At 42.4% G+C, this 22,173-nt stretch overlaps 1 protein-coding gene across 1 annotated transcript; it reads right to left on the bottom strand.

The window, feature by feature from the left end:
- Positions 1-8,692: 8,692 nt before the first annotated feature.
- Positions 8,693-16,287, bottom strand: LOC147433758 (uncharacterized protein At4g15970-like). Its single transcript, XM_086489789.1, has 3 exons — positions 16,176-16,287; positions 15,393-15,824; positions 8,693-9,213 (listed from the first exon to the last, which is right to left on the bottom strand). Exons 1-3 carry the CDS (start codon positions 16,263-16,265, stop codon positions 8,728-8,730), a joined length of 1,008 nt encoding a protein of 335 aa, XP_086345915.1. The 5' UTR covers positions 16,266-16,287; the 3' UTR covers positions 8,693-8,727.
- Between the last annotated feature and the right edge of the window lie 5,886 nt (positions 16,288-22,173).

Here is a 22,173-nt window from a genome sequence, read left to right as displayed (position 1 = left end):
CTTCTCAAAGAAAGGGTGGTAACAACAATGCAACCACTTCTTATGGTTCTGTTGCGAGTGGCAAAACTTCTGCTCCTAATGCTTCTGCTGGTAGCACTTCGCCTGGCAATTCTGGTGATAAAGGCAAAAAGAAGATGCGTTGCCATTATTGTAAAGCTAATGATCACTTGATCAAGTAGTGTCCTAAGTTGAAGGTTAAAGAGGCTAAGAAGAAAGAGGGTGGTTCCACTGCAAATGCTGGTTCCACTACAAATGCAGCCATTGTTGAGTCTTCTATGAAAGGAGACTGTAATGTTGATGTTTATGCAGAATGGGCTTTTAGCACAGAGTGCACTTACAATCCTGCTGTCCATGATGCATGCTTGTCAGTTGCTGCAGATTCACATGTGTGATATTTCGACAGTGGTGCTACAAAGCACATTACCTCACATCGTGAATTGTTCACCTCTCTCGAGTCTGTCCCTCATGGGAATTCAGTCACTTGTGCCAACAATGCCTCTTATCTGGTTCAGGGAGTTAGAAAGATTGTGCTTACTGCTGCAAATGACAATTCCTTCACACTCGTTGATGCACTTTATGTATCTGGGATCAAGAAGAATCTCTTGTCTCTATCCGCACTTGCTAGACTTGGTCTTGTAGTCAAATTTGTGGATGAGAGATGTACACTTCATGATCTCAGTTTTGGTGATGAAATTGTTGCATCTGGCCTTTTGTGCTGTGGGCTGTATAAGCTCACTTTGTATGACAAGTGTGGACAAAATTTTACAAATGCTGTTGCAGATTCAAGGGCTATTTCAGATGCAAAACATTGGCATGCACGTTTTGGTCATCTGAATTTTGCCAGTTTGCTGCATTTGTAGAAATCTAATATGGTTGCTTCTTTGCCGCCTCTTGAAGCACCTGTCAAACATGTTTGTGAAGGCTGTATTTTGGGTAAGATGCAACGTTCTAAGTTTCCAAACGATGGTTCAGTTCGGGCCACATGCAGGTTGCAGCTTGTGCATAGTGATGTTTGTGGGCCCATGCAAACTCCGTCCTTGGGCAATTACCTGTACTTTGTGACTTTCATTGATGATTACTCCAGGCATGCATGGGTATTTCCGCTTAAAGAGAAGTCCGAAGTTTTTATGTGCTTCAAACAATTTCTCGCTATGGCTGAAAATGTCTCGAAATGTACTATGGGCACCCTCCATTCCGATCGAGGGGGGGAGTATATGTCTCATGAATTTAATGCATTTCTGGCTAGTCGTGGGATAAAACACCAATGTACAGTGCCTTATACACCTTAGCAAAATCGTGTTTCTGAGAGGAAAAACAGGTCACTGACGGAAATGGCACGATGTATGGTCAAAAGTCAAGCTTTGCCGCATTCTTTTTGGCTTGAGGCCATCATGTGTGCCACTTACGTACTTAGCAGGTGTCCTACGAAAGCTTTGCAGTCTATTACTCCATATGAAGCATAGCATGATAGAAAGCCTTGTATTGAGCACATGCGTGTTTTTGGTTGTTTGACATATGCTTTGGTGCCACAAACACAGTGCAGAAAATTGGATGATAAGGCTGCCAAATGTATTTTTGTTGGTTATAGTGCTGAAAGCAAAGGTTACAGGTTATATCATCCGCAAACAAAGCGTATTCTGGTTTCATGGGATGTAGTGTTTGTGGAAGATTCTGTTCAGCCCTTGCTGTCATGTACTAGAGATAGTAATGTAAGCTCACATGACATTTATGACACATTGCTGCCTCTTTTCAGTGGTGGAAATATGAATGTAATTTCCAATGAGACAAATGTACAGCCTATGGGGGTTCCTGAAAATGTTATAGATCAGCCTATTACTGATGCAGATGTGAATGATGTGCTTGATGAGGAAAGGGCTGAAAATGAGCAGGCTAGAGGTATGCCAAAATGGCTGGTGCACACTTTGCGTGACAGTAAATTGGATGCACCTTTGTCTAGTCGTACTCGTTCAGGCTCTCGCCATGCATCTTATGCATCAGATTGTTATGCTTTGGCTGTGTCTAGCTTACATGATGTTGAGGAGCCTCTGTCTTTTGATGAAGCACAGAATTCAGAAAATTGGATGGCTGCCATGCAATCAGAATATGATGCACTTATAGAAAATGACACATGGAATTTATGTGATTTTCCTCTTGGCAAAAAGGCCATTGGTATGAAGTGGGTTTATAAGTTGAAACTCCACCCGGATGGTGAGATCGATCGCCATAAGGCTCGACTTGTTGCAAAGGGTTATGCATAGCAAAAAGACAGATTATGAAGAGCCTTTTGCTCCCACTTGTCGTATGACTACTGTGCGTTTTCTATGTGCATTGGCAGCTCATTTTGGTTGGGATGTACATCAATCAGACATTGTTACTGCTTTCTTGAATGGTGACATATTTGAGGAAGTTTATGTAACGCAGCCTCACGGTTTTGCCATAAAATGACAAGAGGACAAAGTGTGCCGATGTAAGAAGGATTTGTATGGGTTGAAGCAATCTCCTCGTGCTTGGTATAGAAAGCTGACACTCATTTGGTTAAACGAGGCTTTCATAACAGTCCAACAGAAAGCACATTGTATGTAAAGCGTGAGGGTGATATACTTCTCATTGTGGTTCTTTATGTCAATGATTTGCTGATCACTGGACCAAATGAGAGACATATTGCTGAATTTAAGGCTGATTTGAATGCTACTTTCAAGATGAAAGATTTGGGGCTATTGCATCATTACTTGGGTATACAGTTTAAGCAGTGTGATGGTGGTATTGCCTTGTGTCAGAAAAGTTACATAGAGACATTGCTATGTAAGTTTGGACTTGAGGATTGCAAACCTATTGCCACTTCCATGGAAACAGGTTTAAGTTGAGTCTACATGATGCTGGTGATCCTGCTGATGTCAGTCTTTACCAAACTGCTGTTGGCTGCCTCATTTATGTATGCAACACGAGGCTAGATATTCAGTTTGTAGTCTCACAGGTCAACAGATTTATGCATAGCCCAGGGTCTATGCATTGGAAGGCTGTCAAGAGGATTTTCCGCTACCTTAGTGGCACTTTACATATTGGCTTGTTCTACCCCAAGGGGGATCATTGCCGCCAGACTTACATGCTTTTTCGGACTCAGATTGGGCTGGTTGTTTTGACACGCGAGTGTCCACAAGTGGCTTTTGTTTCATGCTTGGCAGTTCATGTATAGATCATGGTTGAGTAAGAAACAACCTACTGTGGCCACTTCGAGTTGTGAGGCTGAGTATAGGGCAGTCTTCACAGCTACGGTTGAGTGTGTATGGCTCAGACGCCTTATGGCTGATTTGGGTGTTGGATAGGACACTGCCAACACTATCTACACTGACAGTCTAGCGCATTGGCAGTTGCAAGGAACCCACTTTTTCATGCTCGCACAAAGCACATTGAGGTGCATTACCACTATGTCAGGGAGAGGCTCTCAGCAGGAGAGATCAGCTTGGCTTATGTGCCAACACAGGATAACCTTGCAGATCTTTTCACAAAGGCATTGTCTCGTGAGAAGTTTTAAGCTTTCCGCAAAGCTTTGGGCTTACTCCCCTTTGTGGACTGATCATGTCCTCACAGCATGACACTTCCCTTTACTCATGTGCCAGCTCTCATTCACCGCATCACTCCAGGGGGGATTTGTTACCATATACATGTGGTAGTGATGTGTATGTACACACTAGGACCGCCGGGGCATTTTTTCCCTTGAGCATTGTATATACGCTCATCACTCTAGGACTATCTAGCATTCCATTGCACACTAAGTAACACACTCTCTATTGTGTGCCTTGAGCTTCCTTCATCTTCTCCAAGCCGTGTGCATTTCTCTGCACTAATGCCAACAAGGGCATAAATATCCAAAGCATTTTTTTTTTTTTTTTGCAAAACTCATAGAAGTGAGTGATGCTATATTAACATAACAAAAAATTACAAGACTAGCCCTTCTCAAAATCCGAGCGAGGGCATCCACATGACCCAATAGATACATGAGAGGGTTCAAAATACACACAAACGACTCAAGCTATCCTTGACTTTTCAAAATTGTGTTGATGGCCCAAAACCATTCGTCAAGGTCCTAATGTGAATAGGTGGGCGATGCAAAAGACTTGGAAGATTGGGTTCTACAAGAACAACGTGATCCTTGTGGAAGGACGGAGATGAAAAACCAAGCGTTACTAATTTACGCGCAAATTGTCAAATTCTGTAACTTTAGGGAAGGCTAAGAATTGTTGAGTCTTCGAAAATTGTCTCTCATGTACCTGTTAGAGATTGTGCAAGAAAGCAAAGAATTGATTTCTTCAATTGGCAAAAAGACATTGAACTTTTAAGTAATATTGCAATTGTTTCGATAAAATGACCTAAAAATATCTCCTTCCACTTGCTTTTAAACAATGCTTAGTAAATATCTTGCTTTCCCCTTTTGGTCTTATTTGGAGTAGATGACACTAGCTCTAATGTCAATGCATTAGATGGCTCTCTAGACATGCACAATTTGGAGGCGAGGGCTATACAAGTTCTCCACCTTATTGCTCTTACCAGCATGCAATTTATGAACTTGTAATGCCTAGCTTTTGCCAATCATATAGCACTTAGTTGTGCCAAACACTTAAATATTCCCCTATCAAAGCAAAATTAAACAAAAGTACACACATAACACCAAAAGTGCTAGGATATAATTTGTATTCCAACCTTTTTTTTTTTGTGCAAAACTCACAATTGTGAGTGGATAGTATTAAGCAAAATATACACCAACCTCGAGCTTAGACCGAGCCTTGAGGGTCAAGGGATTACAAGTTTTTTGCTTGATAGAGAAACCACTACTACTCCTAGGCTTTAGTTATTACAATATGTCATCATGACATGTATTGTTTAGACCAATCCTCTGAGGCTTGTTTACCTCCGATCATGTGGATCGTTACTCTGCTTTCTTGTATGATTTGACAAAAGCTTGCCATAGCCAGATCCCCCTCAAACATGCGGCGGTTCCTTGCTTGCCAAATATGGTGAAAGAAGTAGTACCTGATTATTTGAGTGCAGACAAGAAGAGAAGGACTTCCCAACCCGTTACTACCAAAGAACAGATCATTCTTGAAGAACTTAATTTTCCATGTTCTTTGAATTCACTTGCATGTTTTCCCAGCCATGCCACCGATTGCCTGGCATCCCATGAAATAGTGGGCTAGGTCTTCACTAGCTATTCTGCACCCTGAGCAACAATCGGACCCGATTCCTCTTTCTTGTATCTTTACGTCCGTCGGCAGAGCACCCCACATCACTTTCCACAGAAATATCTTCATTGTAATATACCCAATATTTTTCAATAGAAGTATTTTATTCACTTTGCAAATATTTAAGGTTCACATTTTGTTAAATCATAATGTATTCAAACGGAACGATCGGATTGAAAATCAGACTTTTGAACTATGAATTATGACCCTTATTCACTTGAAAACTATAGGTTGATGGGAAACTTAAGCCTCAAGATTGTATCTAATGATAAGAGTTGACCCTTTAGAAAAGAGAGAGAAATTTTAGGAAAGGAGGAGTATTTTTAGGAAAGAAAGAGGAGGGAGTTAAGTTTAGATTTTTTGTCTTGGAAGCCAAGCTCCTTCTAAAATTAGAGAACCAAAATCGTGCATCGGATTCCGTGTCCGCAAATGTTTATTTTTTACTTTGGAGCCGTGAACGTATGCGAACTTATCCCTCTATTCTTAACTGGCCTTCAGAGCCTATATAAAGGACCCTCTCCCTTCACTATGGAGACACAGATACACACTCTCAGAAGCGAAAGCTTTCTTGCTTTGACGTTGGAGTTACCTTCTCTCCCTCAACCTCTCTCCCTCGAGCTCTTACTTTCAAGCCATCTCCATCTCCAAATCTTTCTCTATCATCGTTCTGTTGCCCTTGGAATTCTGGAGTTCTCTTCTCTCTTTTCTTCTTCTCTACATCGATACGATGGCCCCGAAGCGAGTGACTCAAAGCTTGAAGGACGCTCATGTTGCTCCACCTCCAAGGAAGGTGCAAAGGAAGGCATCAACTACTCCAAATGTTGCTCAAGCGGAGGTATTGGTTGCAAAAGAAGTCGAAGTCGTCCAACCTCAAACACAAGAGGTAATCGAACATGTCGCTAATCCGGTCAGACAAATTTATAATTTTACATTGCTATTCATGATGATTTGGGAAGCTAAGCAAAACCCCTTAAACTGTCCAAGAAACATGATTCTATCACAAGAAACAAGCATATATTTTCATAGATTAGTGAAAGAACTGTTTGATAAATTGTCATTGTTTGTTGAATTGCTATTGCTTAATAAATTTTTATTGTTTGATAAGTGGTTACTGATTGATATGAAGAATTAATTGATCATGTTTGAAGAATCATTTAAAGAAAAGAATTGTTGAAAGAATATCTTTTGTTTCTCGTGGGTAGCGAGGTGATTTCGCGGTTAGCGAAAATTAAGCTGAGGTCATCAGCTCTCTTTTGTTCCTCGCGGTTAGCGGGATGCCTCGCGGATAGCGGGATGTCTTGCGGTTAGCGAGATGGCAAGGTTGCGGTTAGCAAATAAATCCTTTGCAAGGGCTCTGTTGGTTAGATAGAGGAAGTTCATGGGTAGCGACAACTCATGAGAAATTAGAAAAGTTATTTTTGTTGAATAATAGAACTGTCTTCTTTAGGCCTTGTTGTAATTGTTTTGGTATTGCGTTTGGAATTAATTAAGGAACAATATTTGTATATGTAAAACAGTGTGGTAAAAAGTGTGAGTGTGGGGTGAAAAGTGGGGGCTGGCTCAGGTTGCCAATCAAGGATGGGTGGTCTCGATTAGTCGAGAAACTCTCCACTCCCTCTTATTAAGAGAAGTGAAATTAGAAACTCATTGCGTCAAGAGTTGTGATGTCCTAAATCTACGTGCCCACAGGATTACTAGTTAGTTTAAACTAAGTCTCATATCATATTTATGGTTTATAAATGACGACCGTGCCTCTTAAACCTGGGGAAAAAGACATTGTTTATGGATTCTAAATATGTCAATGGAATTTCATCTTTACGTTAGGAAACAACTTCACTCTAATCTTAGATTTATCGACCTGGCTTGTGGCGTATGACCCTTATAACCACGTGAACGATGGATAGAGGACTTCTTCTCTTCTGTTGCTCGTATCTCTACTTTGTGGAAACGGAGTAGGGTGTCATCAACGGAAAAAGTAAAATAAAGGAAGGTCATCTATCAAGTCGCCCCAATCTTCTCGGGGTTGGGGACCTCACATTCATATACTGAGGCCACTTTGGCTTCCAGATGTTCTCCAAGACTCCCTCCCACCGTTTTTTCGTCCAGTGCCTCTTCCATAATTTGTTGAGGGGGATACACCAATTAGCTTCGTGCATTAATGCATGGTAAATGCCTTTAGAATGTGGTTTCCAAAAGAGGCTACTCCCGGGCCATCTCCAAGCGTCCCATTCCAAGTTGGATTCACAAATTGGCATCACAACCTTATCAAGCTCTTTCATCACCCTGTAGACTAGTAAGATCTCAAAGCCATTCAGATGAAATTGAATGACTAAAGAGTCAACAGTTTTCCAGCACTTCTTGTTGCCATCCCATAATTGCTCTACTCGAACGAGCCCCTTATTATTCACATTCCTGGCCATTTCTATCAAATAGGGGCTTTACGGCGGTCACAATATTTTAAAGAGCCAAGGGGACCAGTGCGAAATGGAGTTCTTAAAGTATCTGGTTACTTCCCCCCATTCCAAAACCTCAGCTGCACTTTCGCACATCCTCATCAACTCCCCTGAGAGTCCACCAGATCTAAGATAAGACCAGTTCGGGGCGAGAAGTTTGTCGTGCATCACCACCCCTTCCTCTGTCCCCCTTTTAATCCAAGTTTTACTGCATCAAGCATTTCCTTGGTCATGATAGCCCAAGCTTGGTCCTGTTTAGTCAATCAATCCATAAATTTGTATTCTAACTTCTAAAGAGACTTAATAATATTGAGATATAAACGGCAAATTAGGGTACATGGAAAGTAGGACTTTTATTTAGGTCCCATACAACACCATATTTCAGAATTGCTAGAAAGTGATGTCCACCTCAACTCGATAGCCAATATATATAACGTCATAACGCACCTAAAATACAACCACCTCTTACAACTTTTCTCTATATCAAAACCTCGGATGTTTTGCAAAATGAAACACCCTAATTAAGATTATATCTAAGCTGGATCGTCCAACTCACAATTCTCTCAACTCACAATTGTGAGTACGAAAAAAAAACAAATTATATCTAAGCTACTAGCACAACCCAAAAGGTTCTATTTTTGTATGTACGACGACGATAATTTAACTTTCCTAGGCATAATTCTTCAAAAAATCAATAGAGCTCGGGGGGTGCATTATGTAATCATGTTAATGTATAACGTGAGTTCGAAAGAAAGGGTTTAGAAATGCAAAAAATTTAGGCAATTTAACATAAATACATTAAAATAAAATATTTTTATATTCAATCTTTAAAAAAATTCCTAAAAATAAGGAACCATTTTATTCATTCGCAAATGTTAAAAGAAGGGGTTTTTTAATACCCCACGAATGCAGTTATATAGGGGGGTATTGAATGGAGAACCCCCAGAGCAATAGAGGAAGCCCCATAATTTCTCAATACCTTTCAATTCACACCTGCACTAAGAACAGGAAGTATGATCAAAATGTGTGGTGGTTAACTAAACGGGTTTCAATGTACACCCATTTGGTCTTTGCCACACCCTCTGTGTTTGATTGTCGATGTTGAAGTGCTTCCAATCATCAAGTAACATTTTAAGGTTCCTGATCTTATTATGAAGACCATTACAACAATTAGCATGTATTGTGGCCGCTAAGTTCATGTGGTAGACAGAGTAAGAGCAAAAACTAGCAAAGAATTTAGTGTCCAAATACCCAACGTTCACCCCTATATCCTTCATGGTTTTGTTGTGTCTAATCTCTATAAAAACATCTTGGTCATGCTTGATAGGATATTTCAATCTAGAGTCGTACCAAAATTTGTAGAACTTAATTGTTCTCTTATTTGAGCGCGCAAATGTATAGCCGCCATTCGGAGCATTGTCATGAGAGTTTGGATTTCCATTATACCTGTCTGTGGTGATCTCAAAATCTCTAGAGGGTAGCAAGAGAGGGAAGGGATTTCGAAGCCAAATTATGTCTGCATCCTGTAAACATCAAATGCCACCCATAAGATGAGTATAAATACAATTAACTCATCAGATTTATTGATCATATTCATGAAGCAAAGCTTGCAAACACCTTTTTTTCACATACTCTCCGTGTGTGTTTTGAAGAGGAGAGGGGGGGGGGGGGGGGGGCTCATCTATAAATATGTCAACATAACACGCAAGTTCTCAACATAAAAGAATTTTACCCTTATTTAACATACAGAAGGGTACCCAACAAAAAAAGGTTTACACAGATCTATAATAGAAAAGAGGTCCATTTTATTCATGAAAAATCAACAGATTAAAGAGTTTTAAAATAATCTTTGAACGTACGTGATATAGAGGGTTTATATATAGTTTACTCCCTCGAGGGTACAAAACCGTGCAATATATCTTGTGAATTATGTTTTAATCCATGTGTCACCACCTCCATATTTCCTACACAAGGCATCTCCTTAGATTCTATTTAATAAACCTCTTTGCAAAATTGGCACGGCCTATTCCATGGATTTTCACCTAAAAAACAATAAGCAACCAAAAAATGATAAGCTTACAAATTTTTTGATGGCAATTATGAATGGCTTGTTAAATCTTGTTAAACATGAAAACTTGATGACAATGGAATTGCTTACTACGAAAAGGGTGGGATTGAACGAAGCCATTTTTTTATTTTTTATTTTTTTTCAATGCTCACAATAAGTGAGCTACATAATATTAAAGAAAACCAAAAAACTACTCAGCATACTCAGACATAGACCGTGCCCTGAGTTCAAATGGGTTCAAGGGGCTTTTATATGAAGCCCGAACCCAACAATAGAGAGCAAAGACTATCATCCATACACCTACAAGCTGCACTGCCAATAAATGCGCAAACATGACAAGAGATGGGGTGAGGGAGGCCACCTTGCAGGGGAAGTCTACCACCCACCAATACAACTTCTCCACCAAACCTCACAGAAGAATCCTACCGACCACCAGTTGAGACACACCACCACGGAGATCATTTGCAAGGACACCGCATGAGGAATTAGGCTATTGGGGTGAGCCTCACCCCCACGACTCGGGCAATGATAAATTTCGAGCGCTATGCGGCTTGCCTATGTGGCAGTAGTTGTTACCATTACAAAGTCAAAAGGTTTTTGAAATTGAGGACGTTCACTAGTGCCACGTAGGCACAGGAAGATTTAGAAATTTTCTCGTGTAGGAAAATAGAGTCTTTTTCAGTGTTTTTCATACAGTGCATAACATCATGACCTTCGGCTCGAGAGGCACCGCATAGCTAGCTAGGTACGATTGGGGGCAGGGGAACCCCGGCCCCCTCACCGGGCCGGCGGTCCCCTGCCCCCAATCGTACCTAGCTAGGTTTGCGGCGCCTCCCTCACAGACGCTAATGATGTTGAGGTACGTCACAATGTGGGAAATATTGTGAGAATTTTTTCCAAAACTTCTTGTGAGGGCACCAGTGCTCGAAACTGTAGGTTCTCATTCCTCGCGGTGGCTTTCCTTGGGCAGCTTGGCTTTGGTGAGTCGTGTCGGGGCTTGAATCCGGCATCGACCCTGACGAGAACATCCATTTAACGACAATTGACAGGTTGATTTGGTAACGAGCTTCAACAAAATTATCAATGTGGTTATTAAAATGGTAAAAGGAAGAGAAAATATTTTGTAAACATACAAGGCCCATGTTAAACAAGTGACAAAATCAGGCCTGCCAATGAAAAGGACACACCAATCTAAGCTAACCTCATTAAAAAAAAACAACGCAATGAGCCTAAGGTTTCTTTATCAGCAAACCTATCCTTGATGGACAACCAAAGCAAGGACTAAGGTATGTTTCTCACCAAAGCTATCCTCCATGGACATTCAAACCGAGGATTGAAAAGCAACACATAAGTTGATGTTGGATGAATCAAGGTTGATGATAAAAATAATCTTTGTTTAATGATCTCCATTGAAGTTTAGGGAGATCCAAATCAAGTATCATGTTGCGAGCATGTGTAATTCAATGTGCTTCTATGCTTCCGTAAAAGCCAAGTCTTTCGCACATGATTATGTTCAGGACATTGTCCCCTCTCTCCATCGCCACGTCCATGTGTGAGTGTTTGCCTCTACTTTGCCAATCGCATATGTGTCTACTCTACCACTTGGGCTATGCCAATCAGGAAATTACTGTAGGAGCGCAATTTTGCATCGTCCTGGGCTGCAGGATCCTCATGATCGTGGCATTGATCAATGCCTAGGCAGGTCTCTTGTGTACTAGATTTGCTCCATCTGATTATTTCATGCAACTGTAGTTTAGCCATAAACTGCACATATAATTCTGTCTCAATTTAGCTTATGATCGTCATTGATTGTGCGTCCAGAGTGCATGTGATCGTAGGTAGGTCTCTCTCTCTCTCTCTCTCTCTCTCTCTCTCTCTCTCTCTCTCTCTCTCTCCACAACTGCCTTATCTTATCAAAGTTCAAAAGCTAGAAGCAGAAGTTGCAAATGTGCAACATGCACAAAGAGGGCAAGGAGCAAGAAACAAAAACTACATTAAAACCAACTACTATACTTGTAAGGAGTCAAAACTCCTTAAAATTACTGCGTTCCCTTTCTGCACAATCCCGCCTTCTTCTCTTGCCTTTGCCACTCTCCAACTAAGGGCGTCATACTTTGAGCAGAGGCGACAATTGATCGATTAGAGAGGAAAGAAAAATTGACACACCTTCACTACGTAGGCCCCGTTGCCTCAACTAACAGTTGCAGGCTTGAAGCCCAACAATTTGACTTGCTGCTATACTCTCATTTGTTGTTGTGCACTGGTGTATCTCCAGCTCTAGTGACTACACACACACACACACACACACACACACACACACACAGGGGGGGGGGAGAAAATCACTCAAGATTCTCCATGAATATTTTTTTCAGATTGGGTACTCTCAACAGCCATTGAGTGTTTTCTAAGGTCTATCTTTGTAATGAGTGTCTTCTCTCTCAGCCAACCAATAAAAAAAAAATACATTTTTTGAAAATAACTTCGTTTTTCATTAGGAAAAAGAGAAGCATCACTAAAGCCTGACCCCTTTGGGGGAGGCCAAAAAGAGTGAAGAACAAAATTAACTAGCAACTAGCTCTTTCTATAGATGCGTTGAACTCAAAATGGACCTCTACTCCAACACAATAGGTTCGAGTATTCATCTCTTGCTCGCATTTAGTTGGAAAGGCTAGACTTATGTAAGCAAGACGATCTCCCAGCAGGCCTGGAAATTGAAGGGTGTCCTTGTCCTTCCTAGGGAAGAGGAATTCCCTTAGTTGGCCTTTAGAGAGGAAGGGCCATCATACACTTTGCCCGTCATCATGCAAGGCAAAAATGCACCAACCCGTCACTCAATACCCCTTAAATATTCACTTGCTTTTGGTGTATCTTTTGTTGTTCCATACTTAAGAGTAGCTAGCATTAGGTATTCTTTAATTAAATTTGATGGTTAGTAAATTTTTAGAATAATGGTATATTATACTTTAAATGTGTTTGCTCCTCTTCCCTCCAAAAGCATCACCATTAGTATTCACGTCTCTCTCTTTCTCTCTCTCTCTCTCTCACTCACACACACACACACACACACATCTTGAGAGCACTCACTTTAGCCAACATGTGCCACAAGAAGAGTATGCAAGAGTGTGCAAGTTTGAGGGACATTTGTGAGGTGAGGCCCTCTGACAAAAGGAAGAGGAGGGAGGCAATTCAATGAGGTAAGGCCCTCTAAGAGGAAGAAAGAGGAAGGTGTCTTGGTAAATGCCTATTGCAACAAAGGCATGGATGACATGATCAACGAGTTTGTGCAAGGGTAGAGGCTAGGGGCCAAGATGTGGTTCAAGATTCTCTTGGCATATAGTGGCCCTTCAACGGGCATGCTCCTGCTTGCATGCTACAGCTGCAAGTAGGAGAGAGGGCAGTGGATGGCGCAAAGAGAGAAACAAGTGTACATAGAAAGTGTTCATCTCTCATGTGAAGCCATGCAGAGGCCGGAAATGCGTTGAGAGAGAGAGAGAGAGAGAGAGAGAGAGAGAGAGAGAGAGAGACCGTGACTTGTTTCCTTGAGCCTCAATGCTATCTCCTCATTTCCTTTAAAAGATTCATGCCCAAACTCAATTGTAGTCACACGTGCGCTAGAGGCTAGGACATTAGAGGAGGAGCTTAGAGGTCGCTAGATTCTAGAATCATCATGCACGTTGCACACATCACAAGTCTGGTTGCATCAGACTTTGCATTGCAAAGCATCTACATCTGTATAAAAAGCATAACTAGTGAGCTGCCACTCTGAAATCTTGTCGTATTTTGCTTTTTTGAAGGTCTTAATTAAAAATAACATATAAAAAGTCTTATCTCTTCTTTGATTTAGGTGGTGGGATTCAAATTTTAATAAATTTAAACTTATATTTTACCACCTTAGAGCTTAGGCTTTGTTTTTTTTAAAAAAATATAAGCAATGCTCAATAGGAGCTATTTATATTAAAGAATAAAAACACTAGAAGTGTCTTGGCTTTTATATGGACCTGCAACCCACCATTATAGACCATGAAAACCCCATGTGCATCACATGCCACAAGGAGCATAAACACCATAAAGACTAGGATCTTACAAACAATATATTTGGACACAGATCTTGAGCAGCGGATGCCACCACATCGAGGTCCTTGCCACCCCACCCCAACATGTCCAATGGATAGGAAGACAAAGCAACACACGGCAGCAAATTATAATATATCGGAGAAACTTCCTACCACCACAAAGCTCAAACTAAAATGAGTCAATCATGAATGCAGCACATCCGAGCTACACCTTAGAACTTAGGCTCATGTTTTAACTAAGCAATCTTCTACTTTGATTTTTTTTGGGCTATTTTATAGAATTTATCTTTGAAGGGCATTTTCAAAACTTGCCCTTCCTAGTGAAGGCTTATTTTCAAAGGCCCACACGTCTATTGGGAAGGGGCCTCTGAATGGCATGCTCTTCACCAAGAAGGCCTATCACAAAAGTGCCATGCATGTGCAGGGCTAGACCCCTAAGGAAAGGTTGCAATTTCCAGCACTGTCTCCCAAGCAGAAGCCAACCTATTGGAAAAGGCATTTTTGGAAGACGAATGCTCGGTTGCTTTGCAAACTTTAGGTAAGCCTAGAAGTCCCCTGGATGGGATGGTTTGACCATTGAGTTCATCATTGAGTTTTGGGATGATCTCAAATCCCCAATCAGGCGCATGGCTAACTAGGCACTAATTGAAGGGACTCTTGACTCCAATGTTAAGTGAGGGCTCATAAAACCTATCCCAAAACAAGTCTGTTTCTCTCAATTGAAACAATGGCGGCCCATCTTTATGATGTCAGTGGCTTACAAAATTATTGCCAAATCTATTTCCCTCAAAATCAGCTCCCCTCTCCTGGACAAAGCCATCACCCCACATTAGCACCGATTTATTAAAGGAAGGTCTATATATGACAACGTCCTTGCAGCGAGTGGTGGGCATTGAGTATGCTACCCTTACCAAGCAAGAGTGCATTCTTCTCCAGCTTGACCTGGACAAAGCTTACGATGGGATCACTTGGTCTTTCATAGAAGATGTCATGAAAACGCTCGGGTTTGGACCTCTACTTTATCGCTTGATTCGCACTCTCAGTGCTAGTAGCCATGCTGAGCTCCGTTTTCAACAATAGAATTGTGGGCTAATTTGAAGTCAAAAGATCTATCAAGCAGGGATGCCTACTAGCCCTTTTGCTTTTCGCCATAGGTTCTCACCCCCTGGCGACAATGCTAAAAGCCAGTGCTACGAGGGGAGGGATCCAAGGGTTGAGCCTGCCAGGGAATGACCAGCAACTCTTTGCAGATGACTCCCTCCTCTTCGTGAAAGCTTGTCCTCAGATAGTTAAGAAGGCTCTAGAGATTGTACAAACCTTTACAGTAGGGTCGAAGTGCAGTATTGAGAAATCAAGGATGATCTCACTTTTTGAAAACAATTCGTTTAACCCATTATTTTGGACGGGAGAGATTGTGTGAAATAATTTCCAAAAAATAATTATCCAAACTCGATGAAAGCTCATTATATATTACAAGCTAATGACTACATTGCATTAGTAAGTCATAGGGCTCATAAAAACTGAAATGTAAGACAGAATTTGAGGAAGGATAGAGGCATACCGAGAAGATGAAGCTATAGCCCATGGCAAGAACGTTGTTGAGGAACTCTATTCTTCTCCACATCATTTTCACATAGTCATGGCTCATGTAAGGCTTGGCGCTCGAGAAGTCAATGCCGTCCGTCCTCACTTGGTAACAGAGGGGGTGCACCTCCACACATCTCTCATATGCCTTGTGGTCAAATGCCAAGACGATGAGATGCTTGAGGAAGTCCACCTCTTGGGTCCTGCTGTTCTTCAGGAGCTTGAAGCTCTCCAACAAGATCTCCAGCAATGAGCCCGGTTCCGCCCATGCCGCATTCACGCTGGTGAAGATCACTGTCTTCTCTCCGCCATTGCGCATCTCCGCCTTTTGCAACAGCTCCTTCAAGGTCCCCACTTGCTCCTTGTCTTCCCACATATTGATAGAAGTGGTTTTAAGTCGCAGTTGCTCCTGTCACCAATGTGGATAGAAAGGGTGATGTTTGGTGAAGACAGAATCTCTCTCTCTCTCTCTCTCTCTCTCTCTCTCGCGCGCGCGCGCAGACGCAGACACACACACACACACACACACACACACACACACAAAGTCCTAATGTGGGCGATTCAAACAGAAAGAAGCCCTTTCTGTCTCACTAAATCACACCCACACACACACACAGAGCCGTTGTGTGGGTGCTTCATAGAGAAAGAAGCGCCGCTTTCTCTCTCACTCCACAAACACAGACCAATGCGGAGTGAGTATCCGCGAGAGCGAGAGAGAGAGAGAGAGAGAGAGAGAGAGAGAGAGAGAGAGCTAGCTGACATGGAGGGAAATGAGGCTCTCCCTGTGGTAGAAAGCGAGGAGTAGGACGAAGCAGACGCAGAAGGCGAGGACGGCCTTCGTTGCGGTCATTTTTCAACGCCCCAGACTGACCAGACTCGCAGATTCATCTCCCATATTAATAAGTAGGAGCATGAGCATCTATCCGCATCATCAGGATCTCCCAACGGATGGTCCACGCCGAAATCCCGATGACCTTACCGTCCTGGAAAGTGGATAATTGGCAGTGGTTCCATGCATGGCCAACCTCCTCTCTAAGACCGTGGTCACATGGACCTCAGTAATCCGTAACTTAGAACTAAAGAACTATGCATCTATGCCCTGTGCAAAAGCAAGTACGCCATGCTTCATGGTCACACACAGCCTTAGTTGTGTGAAAACTGCCATGTGTAGGTGAAAGCAAACTAGAAATAGGCATTGCAGTGGAGAGAGAGAAAGATATGCGTTGCAAGTTGGCAAGCCTACCTCGTTGTCCAAAGGCTAAAAAGTTGCATGTTTTCTGTTTGTTTGTAGGTTCATTCATTTCTCTTGCCTTGCGTAGTTTTGCAACTATGCCGTAGTTGTGCATAGTAGAACTATGACAAGTACTATGCTTCATGTGACCAACACTCGAGCATAGTTATTTGTAAGCGTTACAAATAACTAGGCCTCGCGTGACCGTTGGCTAAGTGACAAGGGCAAGGTGGGAGGGGATAAAGGGTGGGATGCACTCTGGGCTGCATTTGGAGTCCCGAATCTACAACACGTCGCTTCAACACCAAATTTACCAAATATCTCAGACTTCCATTTCAAGAAGTACACATGACTGAATTGGTTAGGGCACCAAGCTCCCAAGGGTGACATCTCGAGTTCAAGTTTGGGGATGGAGTGGGAGGCACCGACCCGAATTTACATTTTGTCCCAAATTTAGATATTTCATTTGAATTTATACCGAGCGTAGGATGGCTCACACATCCTCAACCATTGATCCCTCCCACCCCAACCACATCACTTGGTATCGTGGCATGGCCAAGGGGGCTTCATCATGCTCTCAAGGCCCCTCCAAATGAGGGAGACGAGGGGAAAACTTAGTTGTTGCTACCATATACATTGACTTGGCATGAAGATACCACCCGCAATGGCAAATCCTTGAAATTAGGCATAGTTGGACACATTGGAGATATATTTTACTTTCCAGTTCGAACTCGACCAAAAGAAATTGCCAGCCATGTGAGCAAAGAGCCTTTGTTGGTATGCTCCTTAGTGTTCTCCTATATGGTGCATTTTTGTATTTCAAGCTACGTGTGTGTAGCCTTTCATGAGTTGTGGGGGTGGGCATCGAGACTTCACCTGCATTTTTAAGCCATCCATCCTCTTGAGGTACCCTTGATCACACGGAGGGGGGTAATTGTAACAGAGATATTGAATTGATTGATTTGACTTCATCACTCTCACGCACATGCAAGCGCTAGGTTGGGGTATTACATTTGTTTTGCAAGTGCAATTACTAGATGGGATAGGGGGTAACTCAAAATAGCTACCCCTGTGCGTGTGGAGGTATGCTTAATAGTGTGCATTGGCTTGCTCAGTGATATTCACTACTCAAAGCCTTGGCACATGTCCCAAAGACTTAGCCATTGCTACCATAATGGCCCATATAGGAAGACTTCCACCAATAGCATTAAAAGAACAAAGACAGGAGAATGCACATAGTTGAATGCCACAAGAACTGATTTTTCTCCTTATAGTTTGACCTCCCCTAGAATCTTGGCCATGATGTGCACAAAGAGGCTCTAGCATTTTCCTACTTACATTTCACATGTGCATGTAGCAAGCTTACATGGCTCCCCCACAGGCACTCTAAGGGCGTCTGGGAAAGGTTCTCTAGCTGCAACTTTGGAGCTCCATAGTTGCCCATGCAAATAAGTAAAACCGAAAGAGGATTACAACACTACAAGAGGTTGTGTGCACTTGTGACGCTGTTAGCGACGGAAATACATTGGGTTTTTATACTCCCCGACGTCGCTAAGATCGTCGCTAACAGCGTCGATACGGGAACGTCGCTATGAGCGTTGCTATAACTGTCACTATATGCGTTGCTAAAGCCGTCACTATATAGCGACGATCATAGCAACGTTTACACGCCACCTATAGCGACGTTTATAACGACGTTGCAGAGTCTTATATAGTGACGCTCATAGCGACGCCTGAGAGAATTTTTTTTTGGTGGCAGGACATTCAACCATCAACCATATTGAATGTTTCAATAATTGAGTAAACCTAATTGAATCCAAGATAACCCCAGATTCACCTTTGAAAGAAAGTGCAAGCTTAGATATTGACCCAAAGTAGTCACCCACAAGACAATATAACCATTAACTCCATCATCCATAGGATTGTTTCCAGAATAAAGATGCAAAACTGACAAAAGTAAATTGATGAAAGTAAATCAATGACAATTGTACACATCATAGGAAAAATCACTTGATTGTTAAACTTTGCAAATGTAATAGCCCTTCTTGCCTGCGTACTCGCGCTATAGGTGGCTCGCGCTATAGCCCTTCTTGCCTGCGTACTCGCGCTATAGCCCTTCTTGCCTGCGTACTCGCGCTATAGGTGGCTCGCGCTATAGCCCTTCTTGCCTGCGTACTCGCGCTATAGGTGGCTCGCGCTATAGCCCTTCTTGCCTGCGTACTCGCGCTATAGCCCTTCTTGCCTGCGTACTCGCGCTATAGGTGGCTCGCGCTATAGCCCTTCTTGCCTGCGTACTCGCGCTATAGGTGGCTCGCGCTAAAGCCCTTCTTGCCTGCGTACTCGCGCTATAGCCCTTCTTGCCTGCGTACTCGCGCTTGTACGGTGTGGGGTCATGTCCTGTCCATCGACCGCTGTCAAAACATACAAAGAATCCATTATGTTAGAATTAAGAAACCCCTAAACCCTAAACTATCAAACCTAAAGAGCAATGCGAAAACGATTACAAAATCGGCTTCAAATGATGCCCATCCGCCGCTCCCCAAGTGGTGCGAGGTCCCTGCCTCTATGCGCTTTGGCTACCTCCTTTTGTTGCTTCCACTTTTCGGGATTCTCGCGTGCTGCTTTCTTCGCATTCTTCCAGTCTTCTTTGGCCAGCCAATCTAGTCTGTTCCACCCATGCTTAATTGCTTTTTGCACTTCGGAACGCTTGTGCTCGCAATATTCGCGCATTTGAACCTTCATCAGGTCTTCATTGAAGCGGTCATCCCGTGTTGAAACGGGAAACTTGTCATGCAACATGCTAATGACTCTGTCTTTTAAATCATTGGTACTTCACTCCAGGTGTTTAGTATGTATGTCTAAACACCTGAAAGCAAATACCGCGCATGCACGAGATCACCTTCTTGTGTTCATTATCCAAGATGATGCCGTCGCTGAAGTCGACGGAGTAAGGCAAGCCCTCTCGCCGTTGACGCGTGAACTTGGGTGTCCCGGCAGGGGTCTCTAGCGGCGTGTCGATGGGGGTACAGATGTCAGGTGTCTCCACTGGAGTCTGGGCCTCGAAGCGAGGAGTGTCGATTGGAGTGACTCCTAGAGGAGTAGCTAGTGGTGTGTGGCTGCTAGGAACAACTGTCAGCCGTGCAAAACCAGCTAGTGTAGATGGCGATGTCGTGGCTAGTGTGGGGGCGGGCAAAGAAGAGGAGGGTAAAGAGTCTCGTCAAACACGAAGCGGTGTAGGAATTTAAAATTTTTAGAGAGTTATCAATGTACCTAGAAGAGAAGTTTAGTGACATTGATCACTTATAAATGAATTTTCAAATCAAGGGAGAGTAAGCACTATTTTTTTGGTAATCACTCACCCACTCCAACCCTTTTTCAATTAAAAGAGTTTTTGTTGCGACTTAAATTATGTTGACTCTCTCTCTCTCTCATGTGTGTAAAGATGCCCATGTACATTTAAACACTTAAGCTTCAATTATTGCAAAGCAAGAGATCATTTAGGCCTCAATGCCAAATTCGCGAACATGCTGCAAAGAAACGCGTCTTGTTCGTCGCACAATATGCTTGCATTGATTACAAGGACATAAGATCCTCGTTGAGAGATAGGTGTTTCGGTTGCACGGCCCCACATCCTCGTCACTACTCATAATGAGGGGGAAAACCTTATAACTTGGACATAAATTTAATCTTCTATTTGCATCCTCCGTCTTCTCTCTCTCTCTCTCTCTCTCTCTCTCTCTCTCTGTTCACACTATAAACTACCTCACATTCTCTAGTCATGTCCAATCCCTGCACACCTCGGTCTAGAGGTGCACAGAGATCAGAACCACCGGGTCATAATCTCGTCTTTATTGGTCAATGCCTATATTTGTGGATACAAAAAATCTACACACCCACGTCTACATGATAGTGCATGTAGTGGACAAAACCCCTTTGCCTCTTCTCTAGCTGTAGCATTTCACAGCATCTTAACATCTTTTCACATTAGATCTTTGTCTGTAGCATGCAAGTACGCCATTCTTGCAATGTAGCTGATGCCTGCTCAAAGCACTTAATTCTTAATCTAGATTTGACGGGCTGTGTAGTGTGTGTGTGTGTGTGTGTGTGACCCTTGGAATCGTCATCTTACATCACTAATTTTTGTGTAGGCTCCATTTGCTCTTCCATTGGCTGATCATGACGGCTTATTGTATGGCAGCAGCAGTCTAATATGCAGGTGGAATTGCTGGTCCGCATGGATTGCCGAGGCTGTGAGCGCAGAAAATTTTCTCATGTAGGAAAACAAAGTCTTTTTCAATGTTTTTCATATGAGCAAGTGTTTTTCATACAATGCTTAACATCATGAGCTTTTGCTCGAGAGGCACTCCATACCTAGCTAGGTACGATTGGGGGCAGGGGACCACCGGGCCAGCGGTCCCCTGTCCCCAATCGTATCTAGCCCGATGGCCGTCCCTTGTCCCCAATTGTACCTAGTAGGTATGCGGTGCCTCCCTCGCAGAAGCTCATGATGTTAGAGGTAAGTCACAATTAGAACTAGTTCACGCATGACCATGTAGCATGGGGCATAGTATGCATTGCATGATATCCTTAATCCCAACTATTTCTCTAACCGCCAGCCTTAAGCCAATCTTTAAGGTTTATTTTGGGCATTAAGGTTTATTTTGGGCAAAGCGCACCTTCATTGACATGCACTAAAATCTAACTTAAATCTAAAAAAAGCTAGTCCGGCAAACATAAATCTAGATCTAATTTAATCTTAAACTCAAAATAAACCTAAATCTAATCTAATCTAACGTAAATAAACCTAAATCTAATCTAACGTAAATCTAACTCAAAATAAACTTAAAGCTAATCTAATCTAACTTAAATAAACCTAAATCTAATCTAACCTAAATCTAATCTAACGTAAATCTAAATCTAACCTAATCTTAAACTCAACATAAACATAAATCTAAATGTAATCTAACCTAATCTAATTTAAATTTTAACTTAATCTCTTTCTCTCTTTGTTTTCTCCCCTTACCTCTCTCTTTCGTCTTCTCCCCCCCTTTCTCTCTTTGGTTTTTTATTCTCTCTCTCTTTCTGTTTGTTTTCTCCTCTCTCTCTCTCTCTCTCTCAAAACGCAATGTGTGTGTGTGTGTGTGTGAGAGAGAGAGAGAGAGAGAGAGGGAGAGAGAGAGGGAGAGAGAGAAAGAGGATAAGGGAACATGAGAGAGAGGAGAGGTAAGGATCATACCTGGCTCTCTTTCCTCTCCTCGTGTATGTGTGTGTGGAGAAAAAAGAGAGAGAGGGAGGGAGAGCACGGGTTACCTCTTTGCTTGCTTGAGCGTCAAAAACTCAGATATGAGATATGAGTTTTCGGGCGCTGTCGGTTTATTTTTTACCCTTATCGGTGTCGCTATGTTACAAATAAACTAGAGATGCCCATACTGGCGCCGTGAATTTTCACTTTTAAGCGTCGCACTGCTAGCATCGCTAATGAGAAGTACCTCTTGTAGTGCAACTTTTTAGTTGGGGGGTACATTTT

This window comes from Adiantum capillus-veneris, chromosome 19 (genome assembly GCF_014529385.1).
Source record: "Adiantum capillus-veneris isolate H3 chromosome 19, ASM1452938v2, whole genome shotgun sequence".
Classification (NCBI taxonomy): domain Eukaryota; kingdom Viridiplantae; phylum Streptophyta; class Polypodiopsida; order Polypodiales; family Pteridaceae; genus Adiantum; species Adiantum capillus-veneris.
The sequence above is the reverse complement of the archived record's forward strand: the minus strand, read 5'-3'. Positions and strand labels throughout refer to the sequence as shown.